Source organism: Typopeltis vanoorti, chromosome 14, assembly GCF_054136105.1.
Source record: "Typopeltis vanoorti isolate ZY-2024b chromosome 14, IOZ_Tvanoo_1.0, whole genome shotgun sequence".
In the NCBI taxonomy this organism is placed as follows: Eukaryota; Metazoa; Arthropoda; class Arachnida; order Uropygi; family Thelyphonidae; genus Typopeltis; species Typopeltis vanoorti.
This window is the reverse complement of record NC_143562.1, coordinates 98,726,589-98,751,208: the sequence shown is the minus strand read 5'-3', so window position 1 is coordinate 98,751,208 and position 24,620 is coordinate 98,726,589. Positions and strand designations below refer to the sequence as shown.

At 39.2% G+C, this 24,620-nt stretch overlaps 1 protein-coding gene across 2 annotated transcripts in view; it reads right to left on the bottom strand.

Annotated features, from left to right (window-relative positions):
• LOC150099795 (alpha-2-macroglobulin-like protein 1) overlaps positions 1-24,620 on the bottom strand; it is a 1,007,775-nt gene that overhangs the window by 19,683 nt on the left and 963,472 nt on the right. For both annotated transcript variants that reach the window (XM_090403789.1, XM_090403790.1), the window contains exon 33: positions 15,001-15,096. In XM_090403789.1, the coding sequence (XP_090259915.1) occupies positions 15,001-15,096 (96 nt within the window). The remainder of the gene's footprint in view (positions 1-15,000; positions 15,097-24,620) is intronic.

Here is a 24,620-nt window from a genome sequence, read left to right as displayed (position 1 = left end):
GACTGGAATGAAGAGATAGCATTTGAGAATAAAGAAAACGAATTTCTCGAGTTTTTGAGAGATAACTATCTCAGGCAGCATGCTCTATGTTCCAGGGAATTGGCAGTCGCATTGGCATAAATGGTTAATAAACGTCTTGCAACAGCATAGGTTCCAAGGAAGCAGAAGGAGGGTAAAATTGTTCCACTGCATAAAGCTGGTGACAAGGCTGTAGCTTCAAATTATAGGCCGGTCTGTATAGCTGGAGTGTGGTGAAGGTACTGGAGAGATTGGTGAGAGGTTGGATACAGAAATGTGTTGAAAATAGTAGTATTCTCTGTGATTATCAGCATGGGTTTGTTAAGGAGAGATCATGTGTACAATAACAAGGTGACAAATTCCTTGGATAGGAGACATGCATATACAGTGGTGTACTAAGATATTTGCAAAGGTTTTTGATAGATTGCCACAGGACAAGCTCTTAAATAAGTTGAAACAGATGGAGTTGGCTAATAGACTTCTGACTTGGATCAGTGACTGGCTGTCAGATAGGTATTCAAAAGTTGTATATGAGGTGTAGTATCCCAAAAGAGAAGGGTCACAAGTAGTGTGGCGCAAGGGTCGATTTTGGGATGATGGTTGTTCATTTTGTATATTCATGATATTGGGATGGGTTTAACTAGTGATATGCAGCTGTTTGCAGATGATACAAAACTTGGGAGATCAATGCAGAGTTAAGGAAATGTTATGGCCTTACAAGAGGACTTTAATAGATTCCAGGAATGGGCAAGTAAGTGGAACTGTCAGTTCAATGTTGCAAAGTGTAAGGTTTTGAGATTTGGTAAGCAACGATGGGGTGCAAAGTATACATTTGGTGGGGAAACTTTAAAGGAAGTAGATGAGATGAGAGAGATCTAGGAGTGATGGTTGACAAGGATCTGAAATTCATGGGCTACACTGCACAAGTCATGAAGATGTCACATCGGATAATGGCAATGATGTGGAGGACTCTGACATGTAGAAATAGAGAGTTTATGATGCCATTGTATAAGGCCTTGATCAGGCCTCATATGAATTATTGTGTACTGATTTGGTTGCCGGGTTTTCATGGTGACGAGGATATGTTGGAAAGGGTCCAGAGAAGATTACAAAGGTGGTCAGTGGTTTGGAATGTGGAGTATGAGGACAGATTGAGAGAATGTAAGTTGCAAAGCCTCGTGAATAGGAGGAAGTGGGGGGGGGAGAATGATGATTGAGACATGTAAGCTAGTCAGGGGTTGTTATAAGGAGGGTGTGAGCAGAGGAGTGAGGAGTAGTAGTTTCTTTGCATGAAGAGTGGTTGGTGAGTGTGTTGTGGGTTTAGACACATTCAATCAGTTTAAAGCATGGTTGGATGAGCATTGTGGGCAATAGTGTGTGTACCTCCCCGTGATGAGTCTCCGACTCCATGGAGATCAAATGTTAATAATAATAATAATAATATGGTAATTGGTTTGTAGGACAATAACAAACATCCATGCCCTTGGTGGGATTCAAGCTTGCAGCTTCTTATATCTCAAGTATTTTGACTGGTCCAACCAGGCCAGCTGTAGATTTTTATAATAGTGCTTTTGTGTGATTTTAAAAGTGCACACTTTGGTTTTTGTTTTGATTACCATGCTGGTTAATGTTACAAAAATAGCAGTAGTAAAGAAACATACACTAAGAATGCAGAAGGTTTCATCTCGGAGATTGAGTTTTTCCTTTGGCTTTTCACCAAGGATAAGCTGTAACAATTGTTACATTTATGCATCCAAAAATGTTAAAGATTTATGGAGTATTAGGTTAAATGAGAAGAAGGAATGTATTACAGTGTGTAAGATATGTGATGAAATGTTAGGGTGTTCCAAAAATGAGAATGGTGTCAGCAGATGTAATCAGAAAATGGATGAAAGTGCTGGTGATGACAGTAATAGAGGTGACAGGGAAGAGCATAGGCAAAAATTAATGAAAATGAAGAGTCAAGTGAAATGTATTATTATTATTATTATTATTATTATTCGTGACACCTCCAAGGAGTTCAAAGACTCATTGCAGGAGGACACCTATTGTACAACTCTCCGTCTCCACCACTACACCAAACCTCTACCACCAATCATCAACATCAGCGCCATCTACTAGCCTAACCACCACAGCTAGTATTTTTTTGTCTGTAAATTGCATGTGTTCTGAAGGGCCGATTTGTCTGTATGCGGGATGAACAACCCGAGTTTCTAGGAGAAAAAACCCTGCTACCTCCATATGAGATCGACTAACTCACCTTCGATTGAAAACATCCATATAAAGATTCCCCCTGTCATGACAAGAATCAAACTAAAGCCTTTTCCAATAGAAGGGCACAACTTACCGTCGTTCTTCCAATTGCGCTACAGGGGCATTTATGGCTTACATTATGTTTCCAAGTTGTCTATTAGAGCTTCTGCTTTCTCTTTGTGAGTGTGGGCTACTTCCTTCTTGGTCTGTATTGGGGTGTATGAAGGAGGAAAAGTGATGTATGTAGGAGGAAATTGAATGTTCAAAGAAGAGACTAATTGATGTCAATGAGAAGGAGGTTAATATGAAGAAGCAAGTATCTAAAGATTATAGGATGGCTTATATGGTGATTCAGTCATTAAAAGTGTTAATAAATAATAAGGTGCATAAGAAATGTTTTCCAGGCAGTGCAATGAAACGAATATTGAATGCTTTGCATATAAGGAAGGAAGGAAGGATGAGGTGTCAGAATTAGTAGCAGTAGAGGTGGGTACAAACGACTTGGAGAGTGAGACAAAGAATGTGAAAAGTGATTTCAAGAAGTTATTGCAGGAGGTGAAGGATAATAGTATCATTGGGAAAGCGGTTAGTTTGTTCCCAGATATGATAATAGTGAACTGAAGAGGAGATCAATGATACGGAATGATAAGATGGCTGAATTGTGTCAGGAAAACAATGTTCAATTTGTGATGTATGGAGTGAATTTAAAGAGAGGTTAGAATGGTTCAAAGCTGATAGACTGCATTTGAATGAATTTGGAATTGGACATTTGAAACAAATGTTGTTTACTAAGAGTACACAGGGTTCATACAAAATTAGTATCGCTAACAGTCAGAGAGGTTTTGAAGCAGGTTGTGGAATGGCAGGAAAAAGATGGATACAAAGGTGAGGAAGCAATTATTATTATTATTATTATTGTTATTCAGGCCTCAATGGAGTCAAAAGACTCATCGTGGGAGGTTCTTCCTAAGAACATAAAGTCTGTCAAGACTCATCGAGGGGGGGACCTCCCCTCGATGAGTCTTGACAAATCTATCATACCACTCCTTAAACTCATTGAGCATTCTCGCTCTCACCACTCCATCAGGCAATGCATTCCACGGTTCAACCACCCTCCATGCAAAGAAACCACTCCTTACCCTCTTGCTCACAGTTTCCTTTCATAACTTCCAGGGATGGCCTCGTCATCACTCCTTCCAGCTGTTCAACCAAGCGAAAGAATTTCCCAGTGTCAATCCTGTAACCACCTCTCAACAGTTTAAAAGTCTCAATCATATCACCTCTCCTTCTTCTATCCACCAAACTCTGCAGTCCACATTCCCTCAGCTGATCCTCATAACCAAAATTGTACAGTCCTGAAACCATCTTTGTCATCTGTCTTTGTACCCTTTCCACAGTTAATTTATCCCCTTCAAATCCTGGGTACCAAATCTGAGAACAATAGTCTAAGTGTGGTCTGATCAGAGACTTATACAACGGAATGATAACCCTTTTATCTCGGCAGGTCAGTGTCCTTCTCATAATTGGCAATCCTCTGTGTTACCTTCACCACCTTTGCAATATGTCCCCTAAATTTCAGGTTTCTATCAATCATCAACCCAGATCTCTTGTCTCCCATACTTACTCCAGTATAACTCCTCCGATAGAGTAAGCAGCATTCCATCGATGTTTCCCAAACCTCAAGACCTTTACATTTTGCTGCACTAAACTGACAACCCCCATTCATTTGCCCATCTATCTAGCTTATTCAAATCCTCTTGCAGGGCTACCACATCTGCACTATTACTAATAATCCTTCCCAGCTTCACATCATCGGCAAACAACTGAATATCCCCTTGCAATGTCATTGATATAAAGGTTAAACAATATAGGTCCTAGTACTGAGCCCTGTGGGACCCCACTTGTAACCCTCTGCCTCCTTGAAACTGCTCCACCATACACAACTCTCTGATACCTATCAGACAGCCAATCCTGAATCCAGTTGACCAACCTGACATCCAAACCCATGTGCTGCAACTTACATATCAGCTTATCATGTTGCACCCTGTCAAATGCCTTCGCTAAATGCAAGAAAATGGCAGTATATGCCTTTCCCTCATCTAATGCTCTTGTAACTTTATCATAAAAGACTAGCGTATTGCTAAAACAAGAGCGCCCCTTCACAAATCCATGTTGACTCTCACAGATAACATTACCTTCTCAAAATTCATGGTGAAATACCATCCAGTCCCAAAGCTTTACTGACATCCAGCGTACTCAGTATCTGAAACACACTCTCCTCCTGTACCTCTAAACCTCGAACCTGCCCTATCCCTCTAGCATTAAAACTGACTCCTCTAGGATGAAAAACTCCAATAAAGTGTTCATTGAACAATTCCACTATGTCCTCTGCATCAGTCACTCTATTCCAATTTTTATGGCAGGGCAGAGTGATGCAGTGAAAAAAAGGTGGGCATTACAAGGATACGAAAAATCAGAGTCAGGATCGGGAACATGGGGTTGGATCAGATCAAAGAGAGAGAGAGAGAGTACTATAAAAGAGGGAGTACAGAGTGTGGTGTTAGTGGGAGGGCCTCAAAGAGTGAGGAATTGTTATGTCTGTATACAAATGTAAGGAGAAGTATCAGAAATAAAAAGGCTGAGTTTGTAGTATTGATCAAGTCAGTATGCCTAAAGATAATTGGTGTAAGTGAAACTTGGTTGTCTGATGATGCTATACTGTCAGGACAAGAAATGGTAGTATATACAATAATTTTCTGTAGAATTTTCCAAAAGGATAGGAAGCTGAAGAGAAGAGGGGGGGGGGTTACTGCTAACAATAGCAGATAAATTATTATTATTATTATTATTCAGGCCTCCAAGGAGTCAAGACTCATTGAGGGAGGTCCTTCCTAAGAATATAAAGTCTGTCAAGACTCATCGAGGGGAGGTCCCCCCCCCCCAAGAAACACAAAGTCTATCATACCACTCTTTAAACTCACTGACCGTTCTCGCTCCCACCACTCCATCAGGCAATGCATTCCATGGCTCAACCACCCTCCTCACAAAGAAACCACTCCTTACCCTCTTGCTCACAGTTTCCTTTCGTAACTTCCAGGGATGGCCTCTTGTCATCACTCCTTCCCACTATTCAACCAAGCGAAAGAACTCCCCAGTGTCAACCCTGTAACCACCTCTCAACAGTTTAAAAGTCTCAATCATATCACCTCTCCTTCTTCTATCCACCAAACTCTGCAGTCCACATTCTCTGAGCCTATCCTCATAACTATCCTTGTACAGTCCTGAAACCATCTTTGTCATCTGTCTTTGTATCCTTTCCACAGTTAATTTATTCCCTTCAAATCCTGGGGACCAAATCTGAGAACAATAGTCCAAGTATGGTCTGATCAGAGACTTATACAACGGAATGATAACCCTCTTATCTCTGCAGGTCAGTGTCCTTCTCATAATAGCAGCAATCCTCTGTGTTACCTTCACCACCTTTGCAATGTGTCCCCTAAACTTCAGGTTTCTATCAATCATCAACCCCAGATCTCTTGTCTCCCCTACTTCCTCCAGTATAACTCCTTCCATAGAGTAAGCAGCATTCCATCGATGTTTCCCAAACCTCAAGACCTTTACATTTTGCTGCACTAAATTGACAACCCCCATTCATTTGCCCATCTATCTAGCTTATTTAAATCCTCTTGCAGGGCTACCACATCTGTACTATTACTAATAATCCTTCCCAGCTTCGCATCATCCGCAAACAACTGAATATCCCCCTGCAATCCACTGGCTATGTCATTGATATAAAGGTTAAACAATATAGGTCCTAGTACTGAACCCTGTGGGACCCCACTTGTAACCCTCTGCCTTCTGGAAACTGCTCCACCATACACAACTCTCTGATACCTATCAGACAGCCAATCCTGAATCCAGTTGACCAATCTGACATCCAGACCCATGTGCTGCAACTTAAATATCAGCTTATTATGTGGCACCCTGTCAAACTTCTGGAAACTGCTCCACCATACACAACTCTCTGATACCTATCAGACAGCCAATCCTGAATCCAGTTGACCAATCTGACATCCAGACCCATGTGCTGCAACTTAAATATCAGCTTATTATGTGGCACCCTGTCAAATGCCTTCGCCAAGTCTAAGAAAATTGCAGTATATGCCTTTCCCTCATCTAATGTTCTTGTAACTTTATTATAAAAGGCTAGCATATTGCTAAAACAAGAGCGTCCTTTCACAAATCCATGTTGATTCTCACAGATAACATTACCCTCATCTGCCCAATGCTGTATACGGTCCCTCACTACTTTCTCCAAGATCTTAACAACTACTGATGACACACAGACTGGCCTATAATTAGACACTTCCAGTCTGTTACCACCCTTATGCAATGGCACTATCTTACCTTCCTTCCATTCCCTGGGCACCTTTGCCAAAGCCAGACTTTCATTGAAATTCCACGTTAAAGGCACTGTCAATTCCCTAGCACATTCTCTCAAAACTCGTGGTGAAATACCATCCAGTCCCACAGCTTTACTGACATCCAGAGTACTCAGTATCTGAAACACACTCTCCTTATGTACCTCCAGACCTTGAACCAGTCCTATCCCTCTAGCATTAAAACTGACTCCTCTAGGATGAAATACTCCAATAAAGTCTTCACCCTCTGCATCAGTCACTCTATTCCCATTTTTATCTCACAATATCATTCTTCCACAGTCATTTCTCCTCCTACTGGCCACATAGCTAAAAAATTCCCTAGGATTTTTTTTGGATCTTAGGGCCAATCTCCTCTCATATTCCAGTTTCGCTTTCCTTACCACCACTCGTCACTCTTCTGGCCTGTGTCTTATATTCCTCATGCATCTCTTCACCTGTCTCCTTATATCTCTTCCATAGCCTCTTTTTCACATGCAATTCCTGTTTAATATTGTTTGTCATCCACTTTACTCCAAATTGCGTCCTCTTCTTCACTAGTGGTATACAACTTACCACTGCTGATAACAAATATTCTTTCACAATTTCCCACGCACTAGTGATATCCCGGCCTTCCAATTCCTCCCCCCATGAAACCGTCCAAGGCCATTATAATCACCTGCCTTATAATTCCACATAAGTTCCCGTCTCTTTGATACTCCTGCATGTCCATTCATTTTCCAAGTCAACACCATATGGTCACTCTCTCCAACTGGTGGGAGAGACGTCAACTCAGTTATTATCAACTCTTCTGATGCTATAACCAAATCCAAAACTTTTGAACCTCTTGTTCCCTCTGTTACATGCTGCCTAAGACATTTGTTCCTCAAGAATTCTAGAAATTCCATTCCCCTATTGCTACATGCATCTTCCTCTCTCCAATTTATACTACTGAAGTTAAAATCTCCCATAACAATCATTCTTCTTGCACTTGCCAAACTTAGCTGTCTAAACATCACCTGGTCCCCATCCTCTGTGCTCCTGGGTCTGTAGCAACATCCCACTAAATATCCTGTCTTGCCTACCTCTACCTCACACCATATGCTCTCAAAATCATTTGTCTCACTTCCTTCCAAATTCTCCACTCTTAGAGGACATAGGTCATCACTTATCATAAGCAGTACCCCACCACCACGCTTTCCCCTCCTATCCTGATGAAAAATGCTATACCCAGCGACTTCTATTCCTGTTGTTATATCCCTTTCTGTCAACCACGTCTCAGTGATCGGAAGAATTTTTGGCCAGGCTGATGCTATCTGTGCCACCAATTCCTCTCCCTTATTCTGGATACTCCTGGCATTAGTATAAAGCATATAAATGCCATTGTTTCTATACCCAGCATTATCCCTTCTCGACTCCACTGGGCTCAGTGTTACCTGACGTCGTCTCCCTTCTCCCAAGTATCCATTCCCACAAGAGGCCACCCCTGCTATCATCCTCCCTGGGACACACTGACTCGTTCAGAACAGCAATCTCTCCAGATGCCTACGTCCTTCCTCATTCAAATGTAAACGGTCTCTCGCATACAATTCCTCTCTTTCCTCAAACGCACTCCAAGCATCCACATATACCAGTCCTCTCTTGTCACACATTCTCGCTATTATGCCATTCAATATCACCGCTCTTCTGCTCAGCTCATCATTATCATACCTAGGCAACACACACACACTATTTTTCCTCTCTCTGTCTTCTTCCGTACAGTCTCAAGCAAAAATCTCATCTCTCGCTTCCCGACTTACATTACCACTCAAGTCATTCGTTCCTACCATCACAATCATCTCATCCACCCTTTCACCTCTATTAATTGCCATAACCACCCTTTCTATTGTTCCTCCTGGCAAACACTCCTCACGCATCCTATCTTGAACACCACGGATCATTGAGTCGCCATACATTATACCTCTTACCATTCCCTCACTCCTATTGTTTCCATTCTCTTCTCTTCTTTCATTCCCATACCTCTCTCTTCTACTGTTTCCATTCTCTCCTCTTCTAGCACTCCCATACATCTCTCTCATTCCCTCTCTCCTACTGTTTCCATTTTCTCCACTTCTAGCACTTCCATATCCCTCTCTTATTCTGTCTCTCCTACTACTGTTTCCATCCTCCCATCTGCTAGCATTCCCATACCTCTCTCTCATTCCCTCTCTTCTACTGTTTCCATTATCTCCTCTTCTAGCACCCCCATACCTCTTACTCATACTCCCTAAATTCTCTCTCCTACTCTGATTCGCCTTGCATTTATCTCTTCCATTCTCCTAATCTTATCTTTCATACTTCTGCTCTCTCATTCACAAGACATTCCACCTCCTCTTTCAACTCATCTATCTCTCTCTGCAGGTCAGTCACTCTTAATCTAAATTCACTCTCCCAAACAAAACCATCTCCTAAACTTTCACAGTCACTCACACCTTCCACACTATCAACTATTATTTTCTCATTCTCTCCTATCACACTACTTGTCTTCCTACATTCATTCCCCGTTCCTGGAGCAACAAAGTCGGATATCGATATATCTAATGTACTTATTTCCTCCAACTGCCTGCATTTTGCGCACATATGCTCTCCACTCTCTTTAACAAGCCACATATGTAATTCCCGAGACGCATACATGCCGCAAGTACTGCATGCCATAAAGTCCCTTATGATATTGCTAATAACTGAGTTCTTAAATGGCGGAGGACTTGGCGTTACAGCACTTGCGACTGCTGCTGAATCCACCATCATTCCTTACTGCCGAGTAGCGTCCAAGAGTGGAAGTGGAAAATAGTAGAACATGTGAAGATTTTGAAGCTATGTAATGTGAAGCTCAGATCAATAGAATCGTACACCACATTTATTCGAATATAACTCGCACCCCTGATTTTACTTTACGAAAAAAGAAATGAAAAAAGTTTTGCATATACCTTGCACACAAAAAAAAGTTTAAACATGTTAACATTTGGTCGATAATAACTCACTCCCCACAGTAAACAAAACACCCTCCCCAACAGCCACTATACTGCAGATGCAAGAAAAACAAGTACTTTTATTGTATCACTGAATAAGGTACAGAGACATTTGCAGTCTGTGTAATATATTTCCCAATAAATAGTGCAATTAGAGACAACTGGGATAAAAACGGCACTCACATGTCCCCTCCCACAGAAACTATGCTGTATAGACTCAAGCAAAACAATATGTTGCACCGGCAAACACAGTATCTAACTAAAAACTATTATCCAATTTTTCAATTACATGAAAAAAGTATTTGTTTGATTGCATTTGAAATTTTCGATGTCATTAAGACAGATTACAAAGGCTAACTTCAAATCAAATTCTACCATGAATTGAAACATGCCATATAATGTGTGTGTGAATCTGCTTGCCAGCTTGATGTGGAAGCGGCATGCAAACAAGCAGCAATAAAATTCAACCAAAGGGTTGAAACTTTGTGTGAGTTGAGCCCACCTGTGAGATGCGGTACACAAACGGTAATGAGAAGTTCCGTCGGGACAATAAATGGGCAAAACACCAACCTGTCATGAAAGTGTTAAAAGTAAGAAATATATAGTGAATGTTGTAATGGCAGTTTCAGATATTATGGAATTCGGTTGAAGAGAATTAGCATTTCAACTCAACAATTGTTGGCTTGCCTTTGTCATTGGGTCGCGTGATCTTTTGTTAATGTCGCACCAATCATATGCAAATCATAGCTGTTCTATCTCTACTGGCCTATCATTGCTGTCTTTTCACACTCTGCTTTCACTTCTCATTAGTCATTTGTGAAGGATTGTTCATTACATGTCTCAAGTCTGTAATTTTTGTCTTGAAATAATCGGAAAGAATATGATGCTATTTGGGTAGATGACTTTGACGATAGACACAAGGAAACTGCTCTCGAGGCCAGAAGTAGTGAAAGCAAATAGGAGATTCTTGATAAGCCATAACCATTTTCAGGTTCTTCCTGAAAACTTTATTCTGAAAATCCCCACATATATTTCGCACCACGATTTTTTAGCTTTAATTTTGGAAAAAAAGGTGCAAGTTATATTCGAATAAATATGGTATCTAATAGGATGATGTTATAGGCCAGGGAATGTGAAGAGCACTGACTTTGAAATGTTTAGACAAATTAGTTGGGCAAGGAAGGTGATTCTAATGGGACATTTTAATTAAAGGATTGTGGATTGGAAAGAAGAGAAAGCGTATGGTAACAAGGAAGTGAATTTATTGAGTTTCTGCAGGTTAACTAACAGTATGTGATAGAAGCAACATGAAGTTTTTGGGTGTTGGATTTGATGATATCCTTACAGGAAGTGGTTGTGAATGAGTTATCAAAAACACTGATGAGATGGGGTTTGGAAGTTAGTCAAACAGGAAAAGGTTGCTATCAAGAAGGTATATATGCAGAACTATAAGGTGGGCGATTATGAGAAGCCCCCATAGTGAACTAGCATCGATACATTGGGTTGATGAGTTGTACAGAAAAAATGTTGGCAGTGTATGGGTAATGATAAGGCAGTATCTGACATAAGCAAAACATAACAATGGATTTTCCCAGTGTGAGACCACTGCCGTGCTTAATGGGGGGCGAAAGTGGCTTGAAAAACTTCCATGTTTGGTCTCTAGAGCAAGGTTTCTGGATATGGTTAAAAAATAAAAAAAATGCAAAAAATTATATAAAATCAATAAAAAAGAAAAATTCTTAACCCACTCATGGTAATATAAATGCGTTATAGGTTTACAGAAGCCTTTCATTCATGAAAACCATTTTAAAAAAATGGCATATAAGAGTTAAGCAAATAAATAAAGTATGGGAAGGAAGGATGAACAGTGAAATTAAACAAGCAGTGTGGCAAAAGAAGTTGTTAGGGAGAAGGTACAAGATAGTCTATAGCAAACAGATGGATGAAGAATATAAACTGCAGGCCAGAAAAGTGACAAGCATAGTTTAAAAAAAAAAAAAGCAGAATATGAGAGCAGATTGGCCAGTCAAGTCAAATATAATCCAAAAGAATTTTTCTGCTATTGTAGCAAGCAAGAGGAAAAATAAATACGGCAGATTGACACTGGTGAATAGTCATTACAGCAGAGTGAACCGTTGCAAAGGATATAGTGAAATTATTGAATGAGCGCTTTATCAGTGTATATCATACTGGTACGAATGATGCAATGAAATGTGTAGAAGGAAGGGAGGCAAATATTAGGAAAATTAAAGATGAAAATACATGTTGATATGTCATGCATTCCCACAGCCTTATTAACATTTAAAGAGGGTCAGGAATGTGCTAAAATGCATTCTTGACCCTCTTTATTTCATTCAAGTCTTGTAGTGGGGAAGGTTCCTAAGGAGTGAAAAGAAGGCAAAATAGCACCTCTCCACAAACTGGTTCTAGGAGAGACGTTTCCAATTAAAGACCAGTCTCCATAACTTTGGGGTGCACAGATATAAGGCTACATACTGTATTACGTACATGCATATTGGTAGAGCTGTACTTCAGGAAGTGGATGAGATTTGGGATATTGGTGTGATGGTAAACAGTGAACTAAAAGTTCCAAGGGCAAATTGCAAGTGTAGCAAAGACTACATGTTGTATTGCTGCTATGATAAAAAAGGTACATTGACATTTGGAAATAAGAAGGTGATGGTACCTCTGTATAAGGCATTCAACCACACATGGGCTATTGTACTTAAATTTGGTCACCTAGTTTTCACTGTGATGTCGAAATGCTAGAGAGGGTCCAAAGATGAATGACTAAGATGATATCAGGACTCTGGAGTGTTTGTTATGCAGAGCAGTTAAGGGAATGTGAATTACAGAGTTTGTTGGGTAGGAGGAAAGAGGAGATATGAATAGAGACCTTCAAGTTAGTTATGGGATTCTACCAGAATAATACAGAAAGAATTATAGAAAGAGTGGACGAAAGATCTGAAGAATAGATTTTTAAAGTGTGGGTTGTTGGTGACTGGGATGCATGGAGTGTAAATAATTTCAAAGTTCATTATGATAGAAATGTTGCTCATTGAATGGGCCTCCCACAATGAATCTATTGACTCCATGGAATCAATAGTAATACAAGAAAACGTGCAGAGAGGTCTCAGAAATTGGCTTAACAATAAATGCAAGGAAATAGAACAGGTAGTAAGAAAATAACAAACTCAAGAAGAACATGAAGAAATAAAAAAAAAAATAATGTAAAAGAAAATGAATGATTCATTTTCTTTTGTTGGAAATTTTCAATCAAGAGTAATCACGATAGCATGTAATTTGAAAAAAATGAAGAAATAGAAGTAAAAGAGATAGCATTTTCAACAGCACAAGGATACTAGAAAGAAACTGGCAATGCAGAAATGTTTTTTCTTTGTTTTTTAGATTATAATAAAGCACACGATAGTGTCTGCCATAACAAATGAACAGAAACATTAATAAAGAAGCAACAAGACAGGAATGATATAACACTGATATCCGTATTCTGTGTCACTATAAACATAGAAATCAGCAATGAACTGGCGGAAACTCCACATAAAAAAAAAAAAGTAAAAAAAAAAAAGTTAGACCTACTCAACATGTTTCGATAACATGCAGCCATGATTCTTCAAGTCACAGGTCCAGTTTGATGAGTTTCTTCAAAGAAAAACGTCCAATAATGAACTTGGTTGTAAATCCTATCCATACTTTAGTGAATATAGGAGAACTTGTTGAGTGTTGACTGTTCCATAAACATGAAAATGTGCTTCATCACTCAACAGGATGTTCCAAGACCAATGCTCATCCACCTCCATATGTGCCAGAAATGTCAATCCAAATGTTTCTCAGACACTGGCATCTCCCATTTGCTACTCTTCACTGCAGTTGAGTTTATACAGGTAGAACTGCAACACTTTATGCAAAGTTCTCCATACCATTCTAATTGGCAAATCTAACTGGGTCATTTTATAGGCTGCAGCAAGATAAATACATTTTATATTTAAATGTGAGCTGATATGGACTAATTTGTAGAAAAATGGTGGGGATATATTGTTGGAGGTGAAGAAAATAAGAGATCTTGGAGGGATGGTGGATAAGGATCTAAAATTTAGAGGGCATATTATCAAAATTGTGAGGACAACACAACAAATTCTGCAAATAATGCAGAGGACAATGACTTGTAGAAGTAAGGAGATTCTTGTTCCATTGTATAAGGCTTTGATTAGGCCACATATGGACTACTGCACACAGATTTGGTCACTTGGTTTTCAAAAATAATGAAGAGATATTGGAGAGGGGGGGGGTCCAGAGGTGATTGACCAGAGTAATTTCTGATCTCTGGAATGCTGAATATGAAGAAAAGTTGAGACAATGCAATTTGCAGAGTCTAGTGGATAGGAAGAAGACGGATGATATGGTATAGACATACAAGTTGGTAAGGGATTGTTATAGGATTAGCAGTGAAGAGATTTTTCATAAAATGGTGGGAGATTGGAGGAAAACAAGAGGTCATCCCTGGAAGCTGTGTTAGGAGGGTGTGGGAAGCAGGTTTTTTGCATGGGAAGTTGTGAATGATTGAAATGCATTGCCTGAGAGCATGGTGCCTGTAGAGAATTTGAATGTGCTTAAAGCATGGTATGGTGAGTTGTGTGTGTGTGTGTGACAAAAGTGACTTCTAGATGAGTCTCTGACTCCAGGGTGCCTTAGGATAATAATAATAATAATTGTCTTGCTGTTGCACCTGCACTGCACGAACCTACAATTTGTAGTTGTTGGGCATTTGACTGCCCAACAAGTACAGTTACAACACATTCAGTCATTTGCAGAATTTCAGATTTACATCCTATTTCTGGTTAGATTGTCAAAGTACCTGCTTTCCAATCGATGAACCATAAGCTGCATGGCATTTGGTGTCACTGGGTCTTTTTGCAAAGTCTTTAGGCATCTGTACTTGAAAAGTGATGTTGCATCATTTTAATAAGCAAGGCAAGTTTAGGAAAAGAGAGACCCACTGGAAAAGTTGAATGACTGCAGAGTCAGCCTTGCTTCTTCATTTGAACTTTTTTGTTTTTTTAAATTGTCAAAATCTCTTCCCATCATGATCTGGTTAGTCTTTCCACCAAGTATGAGAGTATTTTGTCAAGTACTCATATTCAGAGCCTAGTATATGGAATATGAGAGAAACTGCCAAAATACTATACTAGTATTTTGGCAGTTTACAAATATTCAAATCAACTATGATTTATGGATCTGAGAGTGTGGTTAGAAATAAAACAAACAAAATAATTCTCTCCACTTACCAAAAGCAGCAGAACAATACATTTCATTAAAACTGGATGGAAAATGAGAAAAACAAGCTGGGCATTCTTCTTCTTCTTCATCATGAAGCTGTTTTACTGGAGAGGAAAAAATATTTTATTACTACAAATTCAGTCTAGCATACTGAAATTTGTGTTTTATTGTATCAATCTGAAGAGATAAACAAAATTGTTTTACACAACTAGTAATTGATTTATTAAATTATCTTACTTTTTGATGCAATTTTTTTTGCCAATATTAGTTTCATAATTATGAATACTAAAAGCTATGGGAAACATAAAACATACAGTGAAACATAAAAAGCTTTTTGACATTCTAGAAAATATTGATATTGACTCTTATGATTTGAAAATTTTAAAGACATTATATTGGACACAAACAGCATCAGTATATGTAAACAGAGAGGAAACAGGAGAATTCTCGGTGGAGAGAGGAGTTAGACAAGGATGCAAGTTATCACCGTTATTGTTTTAACCTTTATAGTGAACAGATGCTTAGAGAGTCACTTGAGGATGTAGAAGAAGGAATAAAAATAAATGGAAGAATCATTAATAACTTAAGGTATGTGGATGATGTAGTGGTGATGGCAGAAAGTGAAAATGAATTACAACAAATTGTTCAAAGAATTGAAAACTAAGGATTAACACAAAGAAGACCAAGATAATGATAATGGGCAGAAAAATAGGAGATAATGTAAAGATAAGATGTGGAGGAAAGATTTCAATATTTAAGTAGTTGGATCTCAGAGAAAGGAACTTCAGAGTTGGACATTAGAAATAGAATAGGTAAAGCTAAATTGGCATTTATGGAAATGAAGAGAATTTTAATAAACAAGAATATTAAAATAGGTGTTAGAGTTGGAATAGTTAAAGCAACAGTTTGGAGTATTGCAAGTTATGGAAGTGATTCTTGTAGATAGGCTTATACATTGGTAACACATGACTAGTAAATTATTTAAGGAATTTACAACATATACTGGAATGTCAGGATTTCAGAACACAAAGACTACATCTGATTTCACCAGTACAGCCACTCTGGTCTGGCAGACCATGCTCTGGATACCTGCCACAGAATACGTTGGAAGAAAGCCAAAATATAGAAGATTGTTCATGGAATCATTCTCAGCTCAAAAAACTTTCCAAACCTCAACAAATTTGGGTGCATGAGACTGCCCCAAATTTGGGAAGCCTGCATCATAAGAACTTCAGCCCAACAGCCAAGACCACCCAATATAGCCCGCTAGGGGTATATTGGGTTGTCTTGGATGTTGCCAAGCACCTTTAGGACTCTAGGAACAACATTAGTTTTCTCTTCTGCCTCATTTGCTTTTTGTAGTGCCTGCATGTACGTGTCATAGTTATGTTCCCATGAAGATGGCAACGTGACATTGCTGAAATATAGGAAGTATTCATTAAAGTTTCTTTTAATAATATTCCAGTATACGTTGTAAATTCTGTAAATAATTTACTAGTTATGGAAGTGAGTCATGGACACTCAGAAAGAGAGATATGGAAAGAATTAATGCATTGGAAATGTGGTGTTATAGAAAGATGGAAAAGATTAGCTATACAGAGAGAATATCAAATCAAGAAGTTTTAAGAAGAGTTGGGATGGAAAGAACACTGCTCAAGAACACTATGCAAAGAAAGACCAGATTTGCAGGACATCTCTGAGAAGTTCTTCGGGACACCCGACAAGAACTATATTACAAGGGAAAGTTGAGGGGAAGAGAAGACGTGGAAGACCAACTAGAGAGTGGTTCAAAGACATCGTGGAATGGACTAGTTTAAGAATGATGGAGGCAACAGACCGAGAGAAATGGAGAAGAGCTGTTCATCTGCTGCAACCCTCTTTCTAGAGGATGCTACTGGACGACGAAGACAAGTCATGGGAATATAAACTCCACAATATTTATGAATGCTCTGTTCCTGAAAAAAAAAAAACCTCCACATGGACAATCCTGTGTGCAGAATGAATCACTAAAATAATTCTCATTGGCATGGAAGCATTTATTTTTCTATCCACCCTAAAATTCTCATCTCCTATTTAAGCTTTGATTCTCCCACATGTGTGGCAAGGCTGTACAAAAGAAAAGTCAGGCATACCATAACTATTTTGCATCCAAACCTCCATCTTCCTATACAGCCTACACCAAAATCCAAAACAGCTGCCAAAAAATTATCACCACATCAAAAACTGATTTTGAGAGAGCTAAAAGTAGGAAACTCGAATCCTGCCCAAATGGCAGCATGCCTTCTGGGCTCTAGCCAAAGCTATTTGCTGTAACTTCTGCCCAATCCTATCGTCAATTCTTGTTTAGCTGATCATGGTAAATATCCCCCAACCATTCCAAACACTCAACATTCATTGCCATGTTTGACATTTTGCCAGAAAGAGATCAGAAAAATTTTGCTCAAATAGAATACCAAAAAGTCTCTTGGTCCTGATGGTATTCCTCTGATTGTTCTAAAAGTTTGTTTAGAGTTGAACTCCCACTCTATGCTGCCTACTTACACTTTCTTATTCCACCAGTACCTATCCTGCAGTCTGAAAATTAGCTCATATACAATCTATTCCTTAGAAGGATGACAAATTTTTACTTTCAAATTACCATCCAATTTCTCTCACCTTAATTCTTTCTAGAGTAATGGAAAGAACCATCAACACTCAACTGCTACCTTGAAGCTCATCTACTAAATGAGAGAGAGAGAGTATGGATTCCATCATTGTTGATCAACAGGGTATCTACTAATCTAAGTCACCCATCTCTGGACAAAGACTGTGGAAAGATTTACCAAATCTCAAGTGACTGCTCTTGATATCTCCAAAGCTTTTGACTGAGTTTAGAACAAAGGTTTATTAAGAAAACTCCCATCATTCAGTCTGTCTCCAATTGACTTCTGCAATTGGGCAGCCAACTTCCTTGCCAGACCAATGCTGGGGTCTCACAAGGCTCTGTTCTTTCGTCCACCCTCTCTCTCTTCTATACATAAACAATCTACTCCAGCTGACTGCCAATCCAATACACAGTGTTGCTAATGACAGCACACTGCACTCCTCCTTTTCATTTGACAAATCCTGCAAAGCACAAATCACCACAACCTCCAGAACTATATCCTTTACTATCTTAAATTCTGATATTCAAAACATTCATCAATGATATTTGGATAACATTATCAACTTCAATGCTAGCAAAATACAGCTCTGCATTATTTCCCACAAAAAAAAGAACCTGTTCTTCCAATCATACCCTTGACAATATTCAAATCTCTATTCAAGATAAGATTCATCTCCTCAAAATAAATTTAACCTCTAATCTCTCTTGGCACAAAAATATCATAAATATTGCTTCCTCTGCATCCAAAAAATTAGGTTTTCTCTTTTGCTCAAGGCATTACTTTAACTCCAAACAGCTCCTAACTCTAAAAAATCACGAATCTACCTGACCACTGAATACTGCTCCCATATCTGGGAAGGTGTCCCCAAGAGCTCCCTGAAACTACTGGATTCTCTACAGAAAAAGAGCAGTTAGATTGATTGACAGTCCAATCTCTCACATTACTTTCCACCCAGTTTTGCACAGGCATTCAGTCTCCACAGCTTACATGTATAAATACTTCTATGGCTGCTGTTCATCAGAATTGGTATCAATTGGTATCATTCATCCATCATCCAATTACTGAAGGGTTTCTATAAAATTAATTCAGAAGATATTATTATGGGAGATTTCAACTATGGTCGCATTGATTGGAGTGAGGAGAGGACACACGGGAGGAAGGAACTGGATTTTATGCGGTTATTAAGGGATAACTATCTGCGACAGCATGTAATGGAAAATACTAGGGGTCAGAGAGTGCTTGACCTAGTAATTACATCTGAGGATTTGGCTGTAACAAATATGACCACATTGCCACCAATCGGTGAGAGTGATCATAGGGTCTTAACTTGGGAGGTGGCTAAAGGTGTAGAATTTTCAATTAAGACAGGGTACATGTGGAATTATCGGGCTGGAAAGTATGACAAGCTTAGGAGTTTGATTGGTTCAGTGCCATGGCATGTACAACTGCAAGGACTAGAAGGTGATAGTGCATGGGAGGTAGTTAAGAAGTGCTTGCATGAAGCAATGGCTGACTGTATACCTAGAGTCCGAATAATAAATCAAGTAGGGGTTAAATGGATGAATAACACCATTAAGCTTGAGTTGCAAAAAAAGAAACAACTATGGAGGGAATTTAAGGAGAAGGGTGACCGGCAGGCACATGAACGGTATAAAGCACAGGCCAGAAGGGTGACGAGTGTGGTAAGAAAAGCAAAAAAGGATTACGAGAGAACATTGGCCATTCAGGCTAAAGAGAATCCTAAACAGTTTTTTAGATATGTAGCAAGTAAAAGGAAAAATGTACATGGCAGATTGATTTTAAAGAATGCCGATGGTAGGGAGGTAACTGAATCAGTTGAGATAGTTGAGTTACTGAGTGAGCACTTTGCAAAAGTATATCATCCAGGTGGTGACATTGCAGAAACGAATAAACCAGTAGATTATACGGGAATTGTGGTTAATGAAGTGGAGGTGAGTAGTCTATTGCATAACCTCAATGTCAATACATCTGTGGGATTGGATGGTATACCAGCTCGTGTTGTACGAGAAGCAGCTAAAGAATTGTCAGTACCCTTGACCATTTTGTTTAATTTGAGTCTCGGGTCTGGGTTAGTCCCGAGTGGGTGGAAAGAGGGGAAAATAGTTCCACTGCATAAAGGTGGTTCCAAGACTGCTGTAGTAAATTACCGACCGATTAGCATATCAGGAATCATTGTCAAGGTCTTAGAGAAAATAGTCAAGAGGAAAATACAAGATTGGATAGAAGAAAATGGGATACTGTATCGGGGACAGCATGGTTTTGTGAAGGGTAGGTCATGCCTCAGTAACTTGCTCACGTATTATAACACAGTGACGGCTGAACTGGATAAGGGTAATGGGTTTAGGTGATTCTACTGGACCTTGCCAAGGCCTTTGACAGGATTCCACATGGAATTCTAATCAGTAAATTGCAGCATATGGGAATGGACATAGGGTTGGTGAGATGGATAGGAGGGTGGTTGACGGAGAGATATCAGAGAGTGGTTTACTCGGGAGTAGAGTCCACAAGACGGCCTGTGACTAGTGGTGTGCCACAAGGATCTGTTCTTGGACCACTGCTGTTTAATCTGTTCATAAATGATATAGGAAATGATCTGAGAGGAACAGTTCATTTGTTTGCGGATGATGCGAAGTTGGGTAGGGCAATAGTGAATGCAGATGACGTCAAAATTTTGCAGGATGATTTGGATAGATTGGAGGTCTGGGCTAAGGAGAATGGATGTCAGTTTAATGTGGCAAAATGTAAGGTTATGCATTTTGGGGTGAAAAGATTGGCGGCAGTTTACTGCATTGGTGGAACCGTGCTCCAGGAAATTGATGAGGCACGAGATTTAGGAGTGTTGGTAGATAAGGAATTGAAATTTAGGGGACACATTGCAAAAGTGACCAAAACAGCTCATCAAATCACTTGGTTGCTGAAGAATACGTTGACAAGCAGGTTATTGTTCCTCTGTATCGAGCCTTGATAAGACCCCCATCTAGACTACTGTGCTCAGATTTGGTCACCTAGGTTTCTTCTTGATGGGGAGGAAGTGGAGAGGATCCAGAGGCGAGTGACCAAGATGATAGCAGGTCTGTGGAATGAACCGTATGAGAACAGGTTGAGGATTTGTGGGTTGCAAAAATTGGTTGATAGGCGGAGGAGGGGAGACATGATTGAGACATTCAAATTACTGAAGGGTTTCTATAAAATTAATTCAGAAGATATTTTTGAGAACAGGGCTGGTTGTGGGAGGACTAGGGGACATCCATGGAAACTGGGCAAAAGTGTGGTTAGTAAAGGTGTTAGAGCTGGGTTCTTTACTTTTAGAGTAGTGAATGAGTGGAATGCGCTCCCTGAGTCTGTGGTGGATGCTGTGACAGTGAATGAGTTTAAGGCGAGGTATGATAGATACTGTATGAATGTCAAATAGTTGTGATGAATATGATTTGGGGCCTCCCTCGATGAGTCCAATGACTCCCTGGAGTTGCCCGTAATAATAGTAATAGTAATAGTAATCTTGTAAATTCATCCAAACACATGCAGCAGCTAACCAACACCCTCTCTAAGTTCAACTCCAAAACCACAGATCAAATTTCTTCTCTTCTTTGTTTATCCCTTCCGCTACTGTCCTCTGGAACAGTCTTCCACCACATGTATCTTCCAAGGAATACAATCCACAGCTTTCCACGTTTCAAATGTGGATAAGTTCCTTACTTTCCATCCATGGTACAGTTACTATCGGTTCACAAACCTCTCATGGATAGATCCTCATAAGGGGAAAAAAAATCCTGAGAACACAACAGGAATCTTATCATTATGTGGATAACAGCAACCATGCACGTTGCAGTCATGCATTCTAATACATCTAATCAAAAAATGAATGTTCTTCTATGACAAATGTAGTAACTACACTGTTATTAGCAGATATTCTATCAAAAGCCAATTTAATAAACTAAACAAACTCCTTGATAATATTAGTTCAACAGATTAAATAACATTAAAAAACTCAGCACATATCATGCCAGACTTCCAAGGATCAACAGTCTACTTAAGATATATAAATAAGTTTGCCTATTGAGATCAGCAGTTAATGCTATTTGCAATCTTACTTATAAAACTGACAAACACTTGTATAACATTCTCAGTTGTCTCACAGGTCAATCAAATTCATATATATTAAAAACACCACAGAATTTATAATTATTGCAAGAGAATTTCTATCGAGTCTACAGACTTACACAGGAAACTTAAAGCATCCTAATCAAGTTTTTAATGGAGTGGCATGCCCATCTGTCATGCCACTCCATGACCACATTCACCAACAAAGCATTCAAAGAGGCATTCAAATTCTGACATAGACCTCATGGCAAGAATCGGCATCGACGCTGCCAATATCAGGTCAACTCCAAGTATTTTCGAAAATGTACAGCAATCAACACGTCATCAGTATCAGGCATGAATCACTGCTAATGGTCATAAATTTGAGCACCTGATGTGAAACCATATTATGTATCCAACTACTATTGAACTGTTCAGGTACAACTAATAAAGTTTTTTACACTACTTACTGCCTTCCCTGTTAGTATCTTCCGGTGGCTTTTCCGGTCATGCTTTCCTATGTGAATATGGTTGATGTTCTCTACCTCTCCTCAAAGTTTGTATGTGGAATTTTGAACCACCCTATATACAAGTAAAATATTTAAGATATATACAGTTCCATCAACCAACTTCTGCAATCCATATCTCTAAAGTCAATTGTCATAGGGAGTATTTCAATGGACACTCACCTCTGGGAACTTCCTGATCCCAAAGGAACCCAAATAACCAAACTTATGCAGAGTTGTTGGAAGTTTATTTTTCACTTGATTAGACTATAATAAATTTAGTTTAATCCTTTATCGAAGTGTATGCAAACAAAGTTTGCACCTGAAGTATCTTCAGGACTGAGGCAACTCGTAGTAAAGGTGGACCAAGCGCTCATCACTCCTTGTCTCAGTATCTCCCATAATGCAAAGTACATCTCCTTGCGGACATGTATAATGCTATGCATTAAGGGAAAGGCCACTACCCTTCCCTTAATTCAATATCTGGGTAGTGGCCCTTCCCTTAATGCATAGCATACATGTCTGCAAGGAGATGTGCTTTGCATTACAGGAGATACTAAGACAAGGAGTGATGAGAGCTTGGTCCACCATTACTACGAGTTGCCTCAGTCCTGAAGATACTTCAGGCGCAAACTTTGTTTGCATACACTTGGATAAAGGATTAAACTAAATTTATTATAGTCTAACCAAGTGGAAAATAAACTTCCAACATCTTTCTCTAAATCCAGAGTAATTTAATAATAAGGTGGCACACCTTTTGGCAACTTGTATAAGTAAATATGACCTCTCCATTGCTTCTACCTTAGTATCACCACTTCTGGGTCTGCCTCCCACTGACGAGAGCTCAATAAAGTTCGAAACTGGTCGGGTAGTGGCCCTTCCCTTAATGCATAGCATTATACATGTTCGCAAGGAGATGTGCTTTGCATTATGGGAGATACTGAGGCAAGGAGTGATGAGAGCTTGGTCCACCTTTACTACGAGTTGCCTCAGTCCTGAAGATACTTCAGGCACAAACTTTGTTTGCATAATAAAGGATTATGCAAACAAAGTTGGCATAATTTGCAAAATAAAGGATTAAACTAAATTTATTATGCAGAGTCATCTAGATGTGGTGGTATAAAATTTTATAAGGAGGAATGATATCTTCCTTATCTCTGTCTGTTAGCTTCTTCTTTAATAAATAAGTAATCCCATGAGCTGCCTAAGTCACTTATACATTAATAAGTGACTTAGGTAGCTCATGAATCTGCTGCCTCTAAATCTGCTGCCTGTTGGTGAGAGTGATCACGAGGTACTTGTCTGGGAAGTGATGAAACAACAAAAGGTCACTGCCAAAAATGGTTACATGTGGAAGTACAAAGCAGGTGATTATAAGAAGCTCTGTAGTCAGTTATCATCAGTACATCGGGTAGATGAGTGGAAAAGATGTTGACAATGCATGGAAACTCACAAGACAGTATCTGACAAAAGCAATGTATGACTGCATACCAAGGGTTAAGCAAGTAAATAGAGTAGGAGTGAAATGGATCAACAGTGAAATAAGCAAGCTGTGCTGGAAAAGGAAATGTTATGGAGGAGGTACAAGGTAGTTAGTGGTGATCGGACCCATGAAGAGTATAAAGTGCAGGCTAGAAAGGTGATGAGCATGGTAAAGAAAGAAAAGGTGCAGTATGAGAGGAGAATGGCTGGTCAGGCCAAGGTTAACTCAAGGGAATTTTTCCACTACATGGTGAGCAAGAGGAAGAATAATTATAGCATATTAACATTGGTGGATAGTCATGGCAGCAGACTAACAGTTGCAAAGGATACTAGTGGAATTATTGAACAAGCATTTTATCAGAGTATATCATACTGGTATGAATGATGCAGTGGAATATATAGAAAAGAGGCAAGTATTAGGAGAATTGGAAGTGAAAGAAACAGAGGTGTATCAGATGTTGGTTGGGTTAGATGTGAATAAGGTTGTTTGAATGGATGATATATCACAATGTATTCTTAAGGAATATGCACCACAGTTGGCTATACCCATGACCTGGTTATTTCACGAATATCTTGCAATGGGTAGAGTTTCTAAGGAGTGGAAAGAAGGCAAAATAGTACCAATCCACAAGTATGGTTCTAAGATAGAAGTCTCCAACTACAGGGCAGTCTGTATAACTGTAGTTGTGGTCAAGGTGTTGGAGAGATGGGAGATCCTGTTTTAGTAATTTACTTGCATTTTATGATAAGGTGACAAGTGTGTTAGATAAGGGAGAATCATATATAGTGATATTCTTAGACTTTGGAAAAGCATTTGATAGATTACCATATGATAAATTGGTGTACAAGCTACAGAGGATGGAAATAGATAGTATATTGGTTAGATGGATCAGA